At 32.6% G+C, this 16,240-nt stretch overlaps 1 protein-coding gene and 1 long non-coding RNA gene across 4 annotated transcripts in view; one reads left to right on the plus strand and one right to left on the minus strand.

The window, feature by feature from the left end:
• LOC797620 overlaps positions 1-3,774 on the minus strand; it is a 102,113-nt gene extending 98,339 nt beyond the window's left edge. For all 3 annotated transcript variants that reach the window (XR_015506365.1, XR_015506366.1, XM_087279743.1), the window contains exon 1: positions 3,658-3,774. Coding sequence is in view for 1 of the 3 variants with exons in the window: in XM_087279743.1 (XP_087135869.1) it covers positions 3,658-3,700 (43 nt within the window). In the remaining 2 variants the exon portion in view is untranslated. The remainder of the gene's footprint in view (positions 1-3,657) is intronic.
• A 1,790-nt stretch (positions 3,775-5,564) lies between these two features.
• On the plus strand, positions 5,565-14,281 carry LOC141377063 (uncharacterized). Its single transcript, XR_015506372.1, has 3 exons — positions 5,565-5,676; positions 11,383-11,492; positions 12,039-14,281. It is a non-coding gene; the product is annotated as an uncharacterized LOC141377063 (long non-coding RNA).
• The last annotated feature ends 1,959 nt before the right edge of the window (positions 14,282-16,240 follow it).

Raw genomic sequence — 16,240 nt, forward strand, 5'->3', positions numbered from 1 at the left:
GAATCCTGTATATGTGTGTGTGTGCTGGCGTTCACTGGCTGCTTCACGTGCACATGCATCAAGCAACTGAAGCAAAGCTTGAAGGTAAACAAACAGCAGTTTATCACAAGCATTTTATCTATCATTTTTTCCCCACAGTTGGCATTAAGAAGGAAGACAAAAACGTTGTCTGACTAACAACTAGTAGCTAAATGTGTCTGGAAAAATATTCAAAGGCCTTTATTTTTGTAAACAATGTGGATGTGAATGTGTCTGAATTTCCTGATTGGCTAGAGTAGACGTCTCACATCAGCGCATTCTAGATGTGAACGTGCTCTTTCCGGTAATCTTCCTTCGGTGTTTACACAGCACAGCATTCCGGAAAATTACAAGTAATGTTACAACTTCTCTTTCTGGAAACTTGCCCAACAAATTTACCAGTATTTTCAAAAAGGGCCCGTTCACACATAGAGACCTTTCTGGAAAATTGCCAGTAATTTTCCGGAAAAAGTCTGTATGTGTGAAAGGGGCAATTATCTATTTTCCACATCAATATCACAATGTGTGCATTGCCAATAGTCACGTCGCAAAAATATGCAATGTCGAGTCTGAATTAGTTGAACAGAATTGTATCTGATTACTGTATTTACACAGAATTATATGATTTATGCAAAAATAAAAATCTTAGAATTTTTGTCTTGTTTCTAGTCCAAATATCCACATTTCAAAGCGAAAACAAGATTTAACGTCCCCCACTGCCAGATAATTTAGCTTGTTTTAAGGAAAAATTTGACTGACAGTGAAAACAAAGCAGTATTTTACTTGCTCTAAGATTTTTTTTTTATATTTGAACGGGAAATGAGACCAAAAAAAAGAGAAAAGCTTTGTATTTGGATTGTGATAATTCAGTTTCTGTACCTGAAAAAAATCCTGTAAAACTTTGTTCATATCACAATGTTTATCACAGTAAAATAAAACAGCAATATCAGATTTTTCCTTAACTAACATCAACTAGTGCCAACAAGCAGAACTTTGTATTTTAATAATGCATTAGTAAATGCTAAATGATGATTAATAAATGCTCTACAAACAACATTCATTTTACTAAATGTAAATACAATAACATGAACTATTTAAACATTATTGTAAAATATCACCCAACATCTGAAACCTGAAATGTTATCAGACCTTTACAGAACATGAAGAAGAGAATTACCAAATATTAACACTTAACTCAAACACATACCAGTAAATACAGTATTATTTCAGAGTATCCCTTTTTCAGCATAGAAGAATGAGAAGAGTAATCCAGTCTCATTTATAAATTCACCTGCTGCCACAAGTGCTATATGTAATAGCTAGCAGGACTGAAGTAAAACACAAAACAAGAACAACTGCTTCAGGTTTCTCATTTAAAAAGTCACCAAAGATTAAAAAAAAAAAAAAAAAAAGGTGGAATAGTGAAAAAGCAATATTTTTACTTGCTCTAAGAATTTCTAGATACTTGAACTGGAAATGAGACAAAAAGTAAGAAAAGCTTTGTATTTGCATTGTGATGATGCCGTTTCTGTACCTGAATCCTGTTAGACTCTCTAGAAAACTATCAAATAGAGCTATTCAAATCATCCTGTGATACTGTGTTCATATCGCAATATCAGATTTTTCCAATATCACAGCATCAACTAATGCCAACAAGCAGCATTTTGTGTTTTAATAATGCATTAGTAAATGCTGAATTATGATTAATAAATGCTCTACAAACAACAGTCATGTTACTAAATGCATTAACATGAACTATTAAAACATTATAGTAAAATCACCCAACGTTTAAAACCTGAAATGTTATCAGACCTTTACAGAACATGAAGAGAATAACCAAATATTAACACTTAACTCGAACACATACCCAGTAAATACAGTATTATTTCAGAGTATCTCTTTCTCAGCATAGATGAATGAGAAGAGTAATCAGGTCTCATTTATAAATCCACCTGCTGCCACACGGGCTACATCTAATAGCTAGGACTGAAGTAAAACACAAAACATGAACAACTGCTTCAGGTTTCTCATTTAAAAGTCACCAGAGATTTAAAAAAGAAAAGGTGGAATAGTGAAAACAAAGCAAAACCCAGTAAATACAGTATTATTTCAGACTGTCTCTTTTTCAGCATAGATGAATGAGAAGAGTAAAGTCAGGTCAGTTTATAATCCACCTGCTGCCACAAGCGCTCTAGCGGAGGCTTAGGACTGAAGTAAAATACAAAACATGAACCACTGCTTAAGGTTTCTCTATTAAAAGTCACCATAAATTTAAAAAAGCATCAAATAAAAGGATTAAACACCAGTAAACAACATCAGCAAATGCTTAACCTTTGCATAGCCTATTTGCGCTGCTCTGTATAGGTTATTTTCCTCCTCAGTTTTACACTAGTAAGCACGCAAACTATGGCAAACTATTTTGACATTTAATCAATAGCCCGTACTAGTATTTATTTTCATGTTACTAGTGTTAATTTTTTAATACTAGTATTACTTTTCCATTAAATACTAGAACTTACTCATTAGATACTAGTGTCTATTAAAGTGGTACTAGTTCTTATTTATTACATACCAGTACTTATTTTAATAGTGACTAGCAACTACTCTGTTAATGTTTCTAGTAACAAATTTTAAATGTTTCCATTGATTTCTATGGGATCTGTCATTAAGATCTCAACTATTTAGTTTTGACTAGTGTGTATTCCATCATATTTTTACGTACAAATGTTTTTTGTATATATTTTTTATGTACTAGTAGGTAATCATTAGGTACTACTTATTATTTACTAGCATCTAATTTATACATACTAGTACTTTAGTATTAGATACTAGTACTTATTCAGGTACTTCTACTTATTCATTAGATACTAGTATCTATTTAATAGATACTAGTATTTCTTAAATAGATACTGGTACCAATTCATTAGATATTAGTAACTATTAAATAGACACTAGTAGTTTTTTCATTAGCACTAGTATTTATTTATTAATCAGTAGTATCTTTAATAACTATTACTAGTAACTATTCTTATTTTACTAGTCAGTCCTGCTTTTTTACTTGTCTTATCTTTATTTTACTAGTAAAATTACTCTTCATTTGGACTAGTCATAACATTTTTACTAGTAACATTTCAAACAAGAACTAATATTTAATAAATGTGTACTAGTATATTTTACATAAGTTGTAGTATCTATTTATTAAGTAATAGTATTTGTTTAATAAGTACTAGTATCTAATGAATGAGTACTAGTATCTAATAAAAAGAACCAGTAATGAGTTTAAGGTCTAGTATATTTTTATAAAGCACTAGTAACTAAGGAATAGGCACTAGCATCTATGAATAAGTTCTAGTATTAAATGGAAAAGATACTAATATCTAAAATAAATAAATAAAGCACTAGTAGTAACATTACTATAAATACTAGTACGGGCTAAAGATTAAATGTTATGACGTACACAGCAACATCGAGCAACTTTTTGGATGTAACTTTGATTTGACTCACTTTAAAGCAAACTTCTGCAGCCTAAAAGCGACGTTTTGCGCTCTGGCTTCGAGATCTTGTGCAAAATTACTGTCAAATCCTACAATAGCACATGCAACAGAGTTTAGACAACGGCGGGAAAAGCTCTGCACTAACCTGCACATTGCAGTAATGTCCACAACAGAAGAAAAAACAGCATCGTTTCTGACGGTGAGGATTTGATGAGAAACGTGTTAAACGTCCGATAGGCAGAACAGCTCGACCATAGACTGTAACGTTACACAACTGGAGCGTCACTTAGTGCTATGCTCAGGTAAACTCAGACTGTGTGGTAATCTCTCTTGGTTGAGGGAGTCCATTTGGAAAAAAAAAACAAAAAACGCAGGCGACCTCCTCCATCCCAAGCAGAAAAACTTGACAAATAAAGCGAATAAAACATCTGCATCTGTTGAAAGAATAAAATATAACAATAAAAAACACATTTAGAGGCGTAGCTGAATGAAATAGCCTACTGTATCTCATTGAAGTTGAATTTATATTCGGACATTCGTCCATTTTTTCAACTGTGACGGCTTGTTTACCGAGCTACTTTGAATATTTGGCTCAGAAATCGCATGCAAGTATGACTTCAAAACAATATTACCACTACTAATTGGCTGTAAACGGTGTTTATAGCTGCTAATATGAATTCAGTATTTAGATTTAGCGAAGAACACTTATTTGGAATGATCTTAAGTATATGTCCGAATATAAAATCAACTTTACCTCAATCTGTATGCCTATAGATTGAACTATAATAAAGATTCAAATGCTAAATTCAGTACGTGGCAGGCTGCCTTTCACTGCACATCTGTTGAAAGCGTGGCGGCAGCAGCTTCCTATGCGTTTCCTTGGCATTCTCATCTAATCTCGGGATTCGGTGTTTTCGGACCAGAGCGTCACCCACGTCACCTAGTTTTTTATATATATATATATATATATATTTGACTGCGGTACTTGGGGTGGTTACCATTAGATTATAATCTAATGGTAACCACCCCAAGTACCGCAGTCAAATACTATAATAATAATAATAATAATAATAATAATAATAATAATAATATATATATATATATATATATATATATATATATATATATATATATATATATATATATATATATATATATATATATATATATATATATATGACTGCAGTACTTGGGGTGGTTACCATTAGATTATAATCTAATGGTAACCACCCCAAATACCGCAGTCAAATACTATAATAATAATATAATATATATATATATATTATATATATATATATATATATATATATATATATATATATATATATATATATATATATATATATATATATATATATATTTGACTGCGGTACTTGGGGTGGTTACCATTAGATTATAAGTACCGCAGTCAAATACTATAATAATATAATATATATATAATATATATATATATATATATATATATATATATATATATATATATATATATATATATATATATATATATATATATATATATATATATATATATATATATATATATAAATATATATATATATATATATATATATATATATATATATATATATAAATAAAATATAAAAATATATATAATATATTTCATTGTATATTAAATCATATTTAATTATGTAATAATTTATTTGTTTTGATTTCATACAACGTATGAAAGAAAACAATGTAATATAGTTTATAGGTATAATTGATTCATTCATTTTTTTCTCGGCTTAGTCCCTTTATCAATCTGGGGTCGCCACAGTGGAATGAACCGCCAACTACTCCAGTCAGGGGCGTAGATTTAGGGTGGAGGTGTCCCCACCAATATCCACAAAGTACTGAAATGTCCCCACCAATAATTTAATTCCCTTAAAAACATCGCGCTGTCAGTATAAACTGTATAAACCTAGACACGCTGAAAGGGTTAAATCACCTTCTCTCCTCAAGTCGCACCGCCCCCAGACACATATGAACATTTTGATTGGCTGTGCCTTTCTCTGCTATCATGTTGAGAGGCTCCTTTCAGATACAAGCAGCGCCAAAACTACTGCGCGGGGGGGATTTCCCAATGTGTGTGAGGTGTCTGACACGCACAAGGATGAAGGTAGTAAAAAAAGGTGGACATGAAGAGCTTTTTTCAACGAAAAGTGTAAGTCACATTTAACTCAAGTTCGCTACTGAATGAGTACATATTTCGAGTGTTTTTCACCGATTTTGCGGTCAGTCTAACCTTATAGCAGATTGATATAGTCTGTGAACAATATTCCCTGTAAACTAACTGCAGAATACATGTAAATGTATATGACCCTGCCAGTTCTCCTAATCTCTTAGAGTAACATCACCAATTTCGGTTAAAACATTTTGTCAGAAAAACTACAGCCTGTGCTTCATCTTTTAATACATGTTTAATTTGTACAAAAAAAATAAAAAATCTTTATGAAACTCTCTCCTTATCAATTAATAAACATTATTTTAACATTAAACTTTTGGGCCTGTAGCCAGGTTTTTGAAAGAAGGGGTTTGTTTTCTGAAAAACTTAACATTTTTTCAATAATTCACCTGATTAATTATTCATTCTGTTTATTTGAGGTATACATATTAAATTTCATTGACATATTAAGAACTAATTTTTGCTGGGTTATCTTTTTAGGTAGTTATTATAACTATACTTTTTGATGTACCAAAAATATTTCCTACCATTTTGTCAAATTGCTTTACTTTTATTACAGTTTTATAAATAATAAAAATACATTGAATTAGAAATTAGAACTTTAAATTCTTAGAAAAAAGAAATCAAGAGTTCAGATGCCCAAACCTCTAAATGCCATGTAAAATGAGCATTTTTCTCAGCCTTGTATATTTATGTTCAGTTATTTCACTTTAACAGCAATGAAAAGAAATGTATTTGTCTCTATAAAAGTAAAATCACAGAGTCCACACACAGGAGTTGGAGAAAAATGCTCATTTTAGAAAGAAAATATTAAATGGCATTTAGAGGTTTTTGCTAAACTATTCAAATATGAAAAATAGACTTATTTTTAAAATACAATTGTTTTAAATCATAATTTATTGGGGGAAATTTGTTTTTAAATCAAGTTTTAACTGATTTCACAAAGAAAATTATTAGTATTAAATAGTATAAAACTAGTATATAGTATAAAATAGTATATAGTATAAAATGGTATAAAAACTGAAGCCTTTAGGCAACTAAAAAAACTGACCAGTGCATTCAACCTTCCTCAGTCAGAATTTGGCCATTTGAATAATAAGATAAATTCAAACATAATAATAACAACAATCCAACTTTTGGTCTTTCAAACCACCTGAATCCCCTTGGCTACGCGCCTGACTATTTAATTTAACTTAATAAATTGTATGAAGAGAGGACTAATTGATAATATATTTTAATAGCAGTTAAATAATTTTTAGCAATATATAATACATATTAAAAAAACAATATTCATTCTTGGCGGGGATGTGGGGGGACTCGTCCCCAGTCCCCACCAATGTCAAGTGCAAACCTACGCCCTTGACTCCAGTGCAGGTTTTATGCATCGGAGGCCCTTCCAGCTGCAACCCCTCACTGGGAAACACCCATACACTCCCGTTCCCCTACAGCACGTCTTTGGACTTGTGGGGTAAACCGGAGCACCCAGAGGAAACCCACGTGAACACAGGGAGAACATGCAAACTCCACGCAGGAATGCCAGCTTACCCAGCCTGGGCTCGAACCAGCATCCTTCCTGCTGTGAGGCAACCGTGCTAACAACTGCGCCACAGTGACGCCAGTATAATTTATATTTCTAGATATTTATTGAAGGACCTCAGATGTCCTGGGGCCCCAAGCAGCCGCTTGCCTTGCTTATTAGTTAAATATGCCCTAGCGTACATCCCATTTACAGCAACGTCAACATAATCAGTGATGTGAAAACAGGGTGGATGGATTGAATTGCTGTACACACTGAGGAAGGCTTTTAGCCAAAACCATTATTATCTCCTGATGAATGCAAGACGGAACATCAAAACAAGAATATTTATATCATAGCGGATTCACTACTTCCTGTGTAAGTAAACATTCGTGTAGACCATTACTGAAAATGTTGTTCTTCCTGGGGATGTTTTGACTGTCCTCATTTAAAAAAACGTACGAGCAATTCCTTGAATTTTTCTATTTTTTTTAGCCTATTTTAAGGCAATCACTTTCGATATAACAGGCGAGTTTGTTTTGACAGTTCTCTGAAATGGGCATCACAATCACCACACAGCAAGAAGGTCACTGGTTCAAGCCCCGGCTGGGTCAGTTGGCATTTCTGTGTGGAGTTTGCATGTTCTCCCAATGTTGGTGTGGGTTTCCTCCAGGTGCTTCGGTTTCCCACACAAGTTTAAAGACATGCGGTACATGTGAATTGAACAAGCTAATATGTCCGTGGTGTATGTGTGTGAATGCAATAGTGTATGGGTGTTTTCCAGTGTTGGGTTGCGGCTGGAAGGGCATCCGCTGTGTAAAACATATTCTGGATAAGTTGGCGGTACTTTCCGCTGTGGCGAGCCCTAATTAATAAATAGACCAAGCCGAAATTCTAACAAACCAAGCATTTTACTAGCTTGTTACTAGCATAGCATGTTGTTATCATGTTTTTAGCATGAACTAGCATGTTGTTAACATGATTCCAACATGAATTAGCGTTTTTCTCAAGCCATGAAAATAAAGTACTAATTAATGGCTTATGAATTACAAGTAGTAGCAGGTTTAGGTATTAGACAGGAATAGAGATGCAGAATAAATCAAAATCATGCAGAATATGCACTTTATAATTACTAATAAACAGTCTTTAAATCTCTTTAAAAAGCAGGTGATGGTGGGAATTGTACACTTCTTAAACTAAAGTGTTACCGTCAGTGTTTATAAACCCAAAGTAAAACGCTTGAAATGTTTTGCTCAGCTCTGGAATAAAGACACTGCTTCAGATTCTTAGTTTATTTCAGGTGTTTGTAGGTTGAAGAAAATGTTAATATTTATCTTGTTACTTGTATACAGCTGAAGTCAGAATTATTAGCCCCCGGGAATGATTAGCCCCATTAATTTTTTCCCCCAATTTCTGTTTTACGGAGAGAAGATTCTCAACACATTTCTAAACATAATAGTTTTAATAACTTATTTCTAATTTCTGATTTAATTTTATCTTTGACATGATGACAGTGAATAATATTTGACTAGATATTTTTCAAGACACTCCTATACAGCTTAAAGTGACATTTAAAGGCTTAACTGGGTTAATTAGATTAACTAGACAGGTTAGGGTAATTAGGCAAGTTATTGTATAATGATGGTTTGTTCTGTAGACTATTGAAGAAAATAGCTTAAAGAGGCTCATAATTTTGACCTGAAAATGTATTTAAAAAAAAATAAAACTGCTTTTATTCTAGCCAAAATAAAACAAATAAGACTTTCTCTTGAAGAAAAAAACATTATCAGACATAGACATGAAAATTTCCTTGCTCTGTTAAACATAATTTGGAAAATATATAAAAAAAAATAATTCAAAGGGGGTTTAATAATTGTATTTTTTCAAAGCTGCATATATAGTTGACGTCGACAGTATTAGCCCTCATGTAAAACTTAAATCCACATACGTGTGCTACTTAAGAGAGATAAAACTACAAAAACAACAAACAGTAATTACAGTTCTAACAAAAAAAATTATATATATATATATATATATATATATATATATATATATATATATATATATATATATATATATATATATATATATATTATAAATACAGAAAAAATACATATTATTCAAATTAATTAATATAAATAATTTTATTTGTAATAAATTATACACATCATTTAGCATATATTGTATATATACACACAATAAACATGTTTAATTATTAAGTATTTATATAATAAAATGTTTAAGTATAATAAATTATTATTAATATTCATAAAATGTATTACATATAAATAAATATTATACATTATTATAAATAAATATTAAAATTATTTGTAATAATTTTCAATATTACTCCTGATCCTGAATGCATTATTATTAATTGTAGTATAAATTATTATTATTAATTCATATTAAATTTATAATTTGTTTTAAATGCAAAAAAGTTATATATAAAAACAAAACCAATACTTTATTAAAAATATGATTTACTATATTATAAATACAGAAATTTGTTAGAATTAATGTTCATAATTTTATTATTAATAAACACACAAATCATATATTGTAAATAATTATAAAAAATTGATAAATAATATTTATAATATATATAACAATTTATATTCATAATAAAATGTATAATTAATATTTATAAAAACCTGTTATAAATACATATACATTATTATAAGTAGATGTTAAAATCATTCATATAAATTTTTATTACTAATGCATTAATTATGATAGTATAACTATATTATTTTAATTCATATTAAAATGGTAATTTATTATAAATACAAGTTATAATCAAAATTATTATAAATACCTAATTTATAAACAATTTAATATATTGGAAAAACAGAAAAAGTAAAAAAAAATTCTAATTAATATAAATTTCATTATTAATAAATTGTACATATTTATTATATATTGTAAATACTTATAATAAACAAGTATAATTGTTTATAATATATAATTATATTTATAATAATCAAAAAATTATAACTAATAATAAATATAACTAAAACAAATTATATTATAAATATTATACATTATTATAAATAAAGAAATATTAAAATTATTTATATTAGTTTTTAAAACATTATTAATAATCATTAGTTTAAACTAAAATTAAATGATAATTTATTATGAACATTAACAAATAAATGTTAAATATATATGTTGTCCCTGCTATGTTAAACCTAATGAGAACTTCACATAAGGGCTAATAAATAGGTCAGCTCATCCCAGGTTAATCTAAAGCAGAACATACTTAAAATGGCAGTAAACTTTGCCATGGACACTTTTGAATGTGGAGAATTACAGAAGATTTTTAGCTGAAAGTTATCTTTAAATATTGGAATAGTTAGCAAACAATAGATAATAATAATAATAATAATAATAATAATTATGCAAGCATAACAAAACAAAAAAGCTATATTCCATAACTGTTAAACTCATTTACTGTCCATGAAAAAGAGCTACACTCACCGGCCACTTTATTAGGTGCACCTTACTAGTACCGGGTTGGACCCACTTTTGCTTTAACAACTGCTTTAATCCTTCATGGCATAAGTTCAACAAGGTACTGGAAATATTCCTCAGAGATTATGGTCCCTATTGACATGCTAGCATTACGCAGTTGCTGCAGATTTGTCGGCTGCACATCCACGATGCGAATCTCCCATTCCACCACATCCCAGAGGTGCTCTATTGAATTGAGTTCTGGTGACTGTGGAGGCCATTTGACTACAGTGAACTCATTGTCATGTTCAAGAGACCAGTCTGAGATGATTTGTGCTTTATGATATGGTGAGTTGTCCTGCTGGAAGTAGCCATCAGAAGATGTTTACACTGTGGTCCTAAAGAGATGGACATGGTCAGCAACAATACTCAGGTAGGCTGTGGTGCTGACACGATGCTCAGTTGGTACTAATGGGCCCAAAGTGTGCCAAGAAAATATCTCCCACAGTATTACACCACTACTACCAGCCTGACCTTTTAATACAAGGCAGGATGGATCCATGATTTCATGTTGTTGATGCCAAATTCTGACCCTACCATCTGAATGTGGCAGCATAAATCCAGACTCATCAGACCAGGCACTCTTCTCCAATCTTCTCTTGTCTAATTTTGGTGAGCCTGTGTGAATTGTAGCCGCAGTTTCTTGTTCTTAGCTGACAGGAGTGACACCCGGTGGGGTCTTCTGCTGTAGCCTATCCGCCTCAAGGTTGGATGTGTTGTGTGTTCAGAGATGCTCTTCTGCACAAATAACCATGTGTAACAGGTATGAAAATTATAATTCGCTTTAAGTATAGAATTACAAAAAATATGTATTTTATCTAATGTGTTAGTAAGTATACCTGATTTGTTAGTGTGTGTCTTATCCTTTAAATTTCTAAGGGAGCTCCCGCTGTTTAATTTCTTGTTTTGCGCCCGCCTCTTCCCTTTCTGCACTGACTATGCATGGGAGAGGTGGGTGTCTGCTAAGCTCCAATTAATCTTTAATCATCTTTACTTTATAAATAACTTTTAAAGCCAGTTTTCATGTTTAAATAATATTTATACCTTTATTTTTCACATATATTTCATTATTTTTGTGTTATCACTTAAATCGAGGTTTTGATTGACTTTAGCCTAACTGAAGCATGTGAATGCTAAATGCATTGCACTTTACTTTTAACAGAAAAGCTGTAAGGGCCAGGACACACTGTAAAAGCTGTGCTTTCTGATTTATTCTCAGGTATGTTTTGTCACTTTGTTAATATTGTTTGGAGTTTTGTTCTCTCTCTCTCCATCTCTCGCCTTTCTGCACTGACTGCGCATGGGAGAGAGGGGCTGTAAGGACACACTGTGAAAGCTGTGCTTTCTGATTTGTTCTCAGTGAGTGGAGAGCCGTCACAACTGCAGATCTCTGACTGGTTGTTCCTTGGTGGAGCAGGGAAAACACAACGCAGAACCGGTTACACATGCCACGTTCAAAGTGACTTAAAGCACCTTTCTTCCCCATTCTGATGCTCGGTTTGAACTGCAGCAGATCGTCTTGACCATGTCTACATGCCTGATCAGAAATTTGCACCTATAAGTGGCCAGTAATTGTATACTGTTATCTGCAGTAAAAAGGGGATGATCTGCAGAGATCTGATATTACATGAAGGGTACTCACATGTGCAGTTCAAGTGCGGTAATTCAAGAAAGACTGCGAACAGATGAGATCCAGACTGAGTTTCTCCACTTCAAAACAACATCATAACCTGGCACTCAGTATTTATTCCTCAGAAGAGGAATAAAATTGCACAAGCTTTTTTGGGTCGAGCGGGGGTGTTTATACAGCTGGGAACAGAAGAAAGGCTTTATCTATTGCAGGATGAGATTACGACGAAAAAGTAAACGCACTCGCTAGTGAACTCCGGGAGGAACACGACTATCAGCAAAAAACTTAACCTGCTGCAGGAAGCTAACACATTTTACAACGTTGGCAGGCAAATTATCTTACATAAGAAAAAAAACAGGAAATCAGACTATTTTGAGTGATGTAAACATTAACAATGGTCTACATGCTCCGCCTGGCTGCTAAGACACCTGATGCAAGTAATCTTTATGCTGATGACACTCAGCTTTCTATGGCCATAAAAATGGGAGATAACTCAATTTTAGTGCTTTTTTTAAAACCTGTTTTAACATGTTAAGAAATTGCTGGATTTTTTTTTTTAAGACCTGAATGAATCAGACAGAAGTGCTAGCAGGGCCGGCCCGTGGCATAGGCAGTACAGGCAAATGCTAAGGGCGCTGTACATCCAGGGGGCGCCAGAAATGAGCGGGGTTAAGTTGGTTTTGTTTTCAAAATTCCTGACACACATTCAGTGATAGATGGCAATAACTCAAAAACCTCTTACCCTAAAAAGATCTAAAGTGTGTTTCCTACAAAAAGACCAAGCTGGTTATGTTTCACAGCTGTCTTTTTCTTTTTTTTTTTCGCTCGATATTACGAGCACTGCTCCGTTTAGCCGGGAGGGCTGAGCTCGCGCGGAGTGGAGCTCTCCGTAAGGGACCGTCGGAAAAGTGCTTCTTTTTTTCCTCGTTTTTTTTTTTTTTGCTCTATCCTGCTTGTTTTATTTTAAACTCAACCAATTTTCTCTTAAATGAGCACAACAGTTACTAAAGTAGTCGAATGCTTCACTCATTCATTATAGATCTGTGCATTCTTACATTAACACCTCTGTTATAAAACAAAACACAATGAGATATTCATTTGCTGCTCTTCACTAAATAACTATAGCAACTTTAATCAATATGCAAATACAATTAAAAGTTAAATAGATTTTATAGCTTTAGTTAATTTCTGTAGAGGCCATTGATTTTAATAGGTTAAACCTTTTATTTTATTGTCAATATTTTCTATTGTTTGCTATGTATTCTATCATTTGAAGCTATTTGTTGTCCCATATTTTAACATCCAACGTTGATAGATATGACATAACATTGCTAATCATTAAATAGCTATAGTGCTATCTGTTAGTTTTCGTGAGCTAATGTTATGGAAGGGCATAGATGTTTTGGAAAATAGCAATAGTAATGTAGCAACCCCCATCAATCCTTCCTCAAGCAAATGTGTAAATGTTAGATCTATTCAGCAATAATGTTAATTGCATTGGCATATTTATCTGACGTTTTCCCAGCTTAGTTGATCAAAAAGGCGCCACTTGTAATCTTGCCTAGGGCGCCAAATTGGTTAGGGCCGGGCCTGAGTGCTAGTGTTTGCAAATCCACAATTAATCAACTAAATCTGTCTAAATGTGAGGCCAAAAATCATGCAGTCTTACTTTGATATTAGGTTAAAGTTTTACAAGCAAATAAACTCTGTAGTCAGCAGTAATTTCTATTAAGGAATATTGCTGAAGCCTTTTTGGTCTTATGATTAGGAAACTCTCATTAACGTCTTTATTTAGTCCAGACTGGACTATTGCAACTCTGCATTCAGGAGTTTCTCATGCTATGCTACGGTTGGTGTAAAACGCAGCCGCTAGGCTTTTAACTGGGACCAAAAAAATAAATAAAAACTCTGATAGTATTTCACCCGTTTTGTCATCCCTTCATTGACTCATAACAAAAAAGTAATGTTTTTAAAGGTTTGAATGGTCTGGCACCTACTTACTGGAGCTTCTTTACTGGCATACTTCACTAAGCCTCTTCAGTCAGCCTAACAGTTTCAGCTATTTGTTTCCATGTCTTGATTAAAATTATAAGGAGACGGGCTTAATCGGTTGCAGCCCCTCTTCTGTGGAATGGTTTGCCTTCACATTTACCTGGTCATTCTCTTCTGTAGGTACTTTTAAAATCTCAAGGGAAAAAAATTCATCTTGTTTCTTGCTTTTGATTGTTTTTACATGTAAAGAAAATAGTATAGATTTTGTATTTTGGTCAACGTCATGTTTTTAAATGTGCTATATAAAGCAAACAAAGTGAGCCATGATTGTGCATTTACTTAATATTAAGATATAAGGGCAAACTATCTCTGACTATTTATAGAGCTGTTAGCATTGACTAAAACACTTCAGATGTGCATACAATCATCCTGCTTTTCTACTTAAGACGGACTGAATCATGATCAGTTTTGGAATATAGAGGATTTCGAGATTTGTGCTGCAATGTATTAAGTGTCAGTTTGCTGGTTCCACATTCCTGCACAGACTACTTTAAATTCCAATCAAGTGTTTACACTTCCTTCCGGGATTAAGGTTTAAATCATCCCTTACAGTCCTGCAAGTGTACATGAACACTGCAGGCTGTGCATGAATCAACAAAAGCACATCACTGAACACTGACTCAGACAAATATCTCAGTCTAGAGACTTCCGAAACAGCTGCAGCACAAAGCTCGCCACACCCTGCAGTCACTGTCCCAACAGGAACATGAGTGTAATTCTAAGTCTTCATGGTCGCTGTCTACATCAGGGGTTTTCAAACTTTCAGCTGAGGGCCCCTTTGTGTAGGGCGAATTCTTTTGGGGACCCCCAAAAAAATAAGTGACACCACCCCCTCAAATTAACAACTGTACTTAATTTTTTTAAATTGCATTATTCTATACATTTATATTATATATTATTCATTATCTGGATTATTTTTTGTAAGATGTTGAGTTGACAGTTTCAGTGCTTCAATCTATTGATCAAATCTTCATGCGCAGTGTTCATTGTGGTTTGCTCTCACTGGATTCCATCAAGCCATATTTTGTGTTTGAGTCGTCACGTTTAGTTTTTTTTTTAATGCCATTTTATGCTTTTTTTCTGCCTATGCACAGCTAGACTCTTCTGTATTTACCCTTACAGTTGAGTCTAAATTTATCTAAAGATTTAAAGCTTTAAAGAGTTTTGTCAGTCATCAGCCTGTTAACAGTACAGTTGTAACTAGCAATACTACAATGTAGGCTGTAGTGGTTCAGTGGGTTTGTTTATTTTTATTCCCTTTTTTTGTGCACATCATAATTTACACAAGTCGACAATCCTGACTTACACTAATAAAAAAATAATTTCCTAAATGCAATCTAGAATTGGGCATTCAAGTTCAGAGCCACAAGTTTTACTTTGCATAATTTTAGAAGCTTTGCTGACTTTAAAATGTTCATACCAGTTTGTTCATTAATAATACTGAACATTACATTTAAATTAGTTACACAAATAAATATGGGGAAAAAGTGGAACATCTTGAAAACAATGCATTTATATTCAGAGTATTAAAATTTGATTAGATCTTGAGCTCCATTAAATACAGAGCACTAATACATTAACATTTAATAATTAATTAGCCCTAACATAACAGATACATAATTTATATAGGCTATAGTGGTTTTACTCAGGGTGTATACATGTTAGTTTTTTTTAATCATCCAGTTATGAACGATTGTGTGTAAGAGGTCCACTGCAGAGCTCATCCAGCTGTCATTAGTGTAACAGGAGTGAAACTCTGAGAACTCGCTGATGTGATGACAGCTCCATTCATTGTTATTGCAGCACTTTTTGCTTTACAATTTTAATGT

The sequence above is a fragment of the Danio rerio genome, chromosome 13 (genome assembly GCF_052040795.2).
Source record: "Danio rerio strain M-AB ecotype USA chromosome 13, GRCz13ab, whole genome shotgun sequence".
Taxonomy (NCBI): Eukaryota; Metazoa; Chordata; class Actinopteri; order Cypriniformes; family Danionidae; genus Danio; species Danio rerio.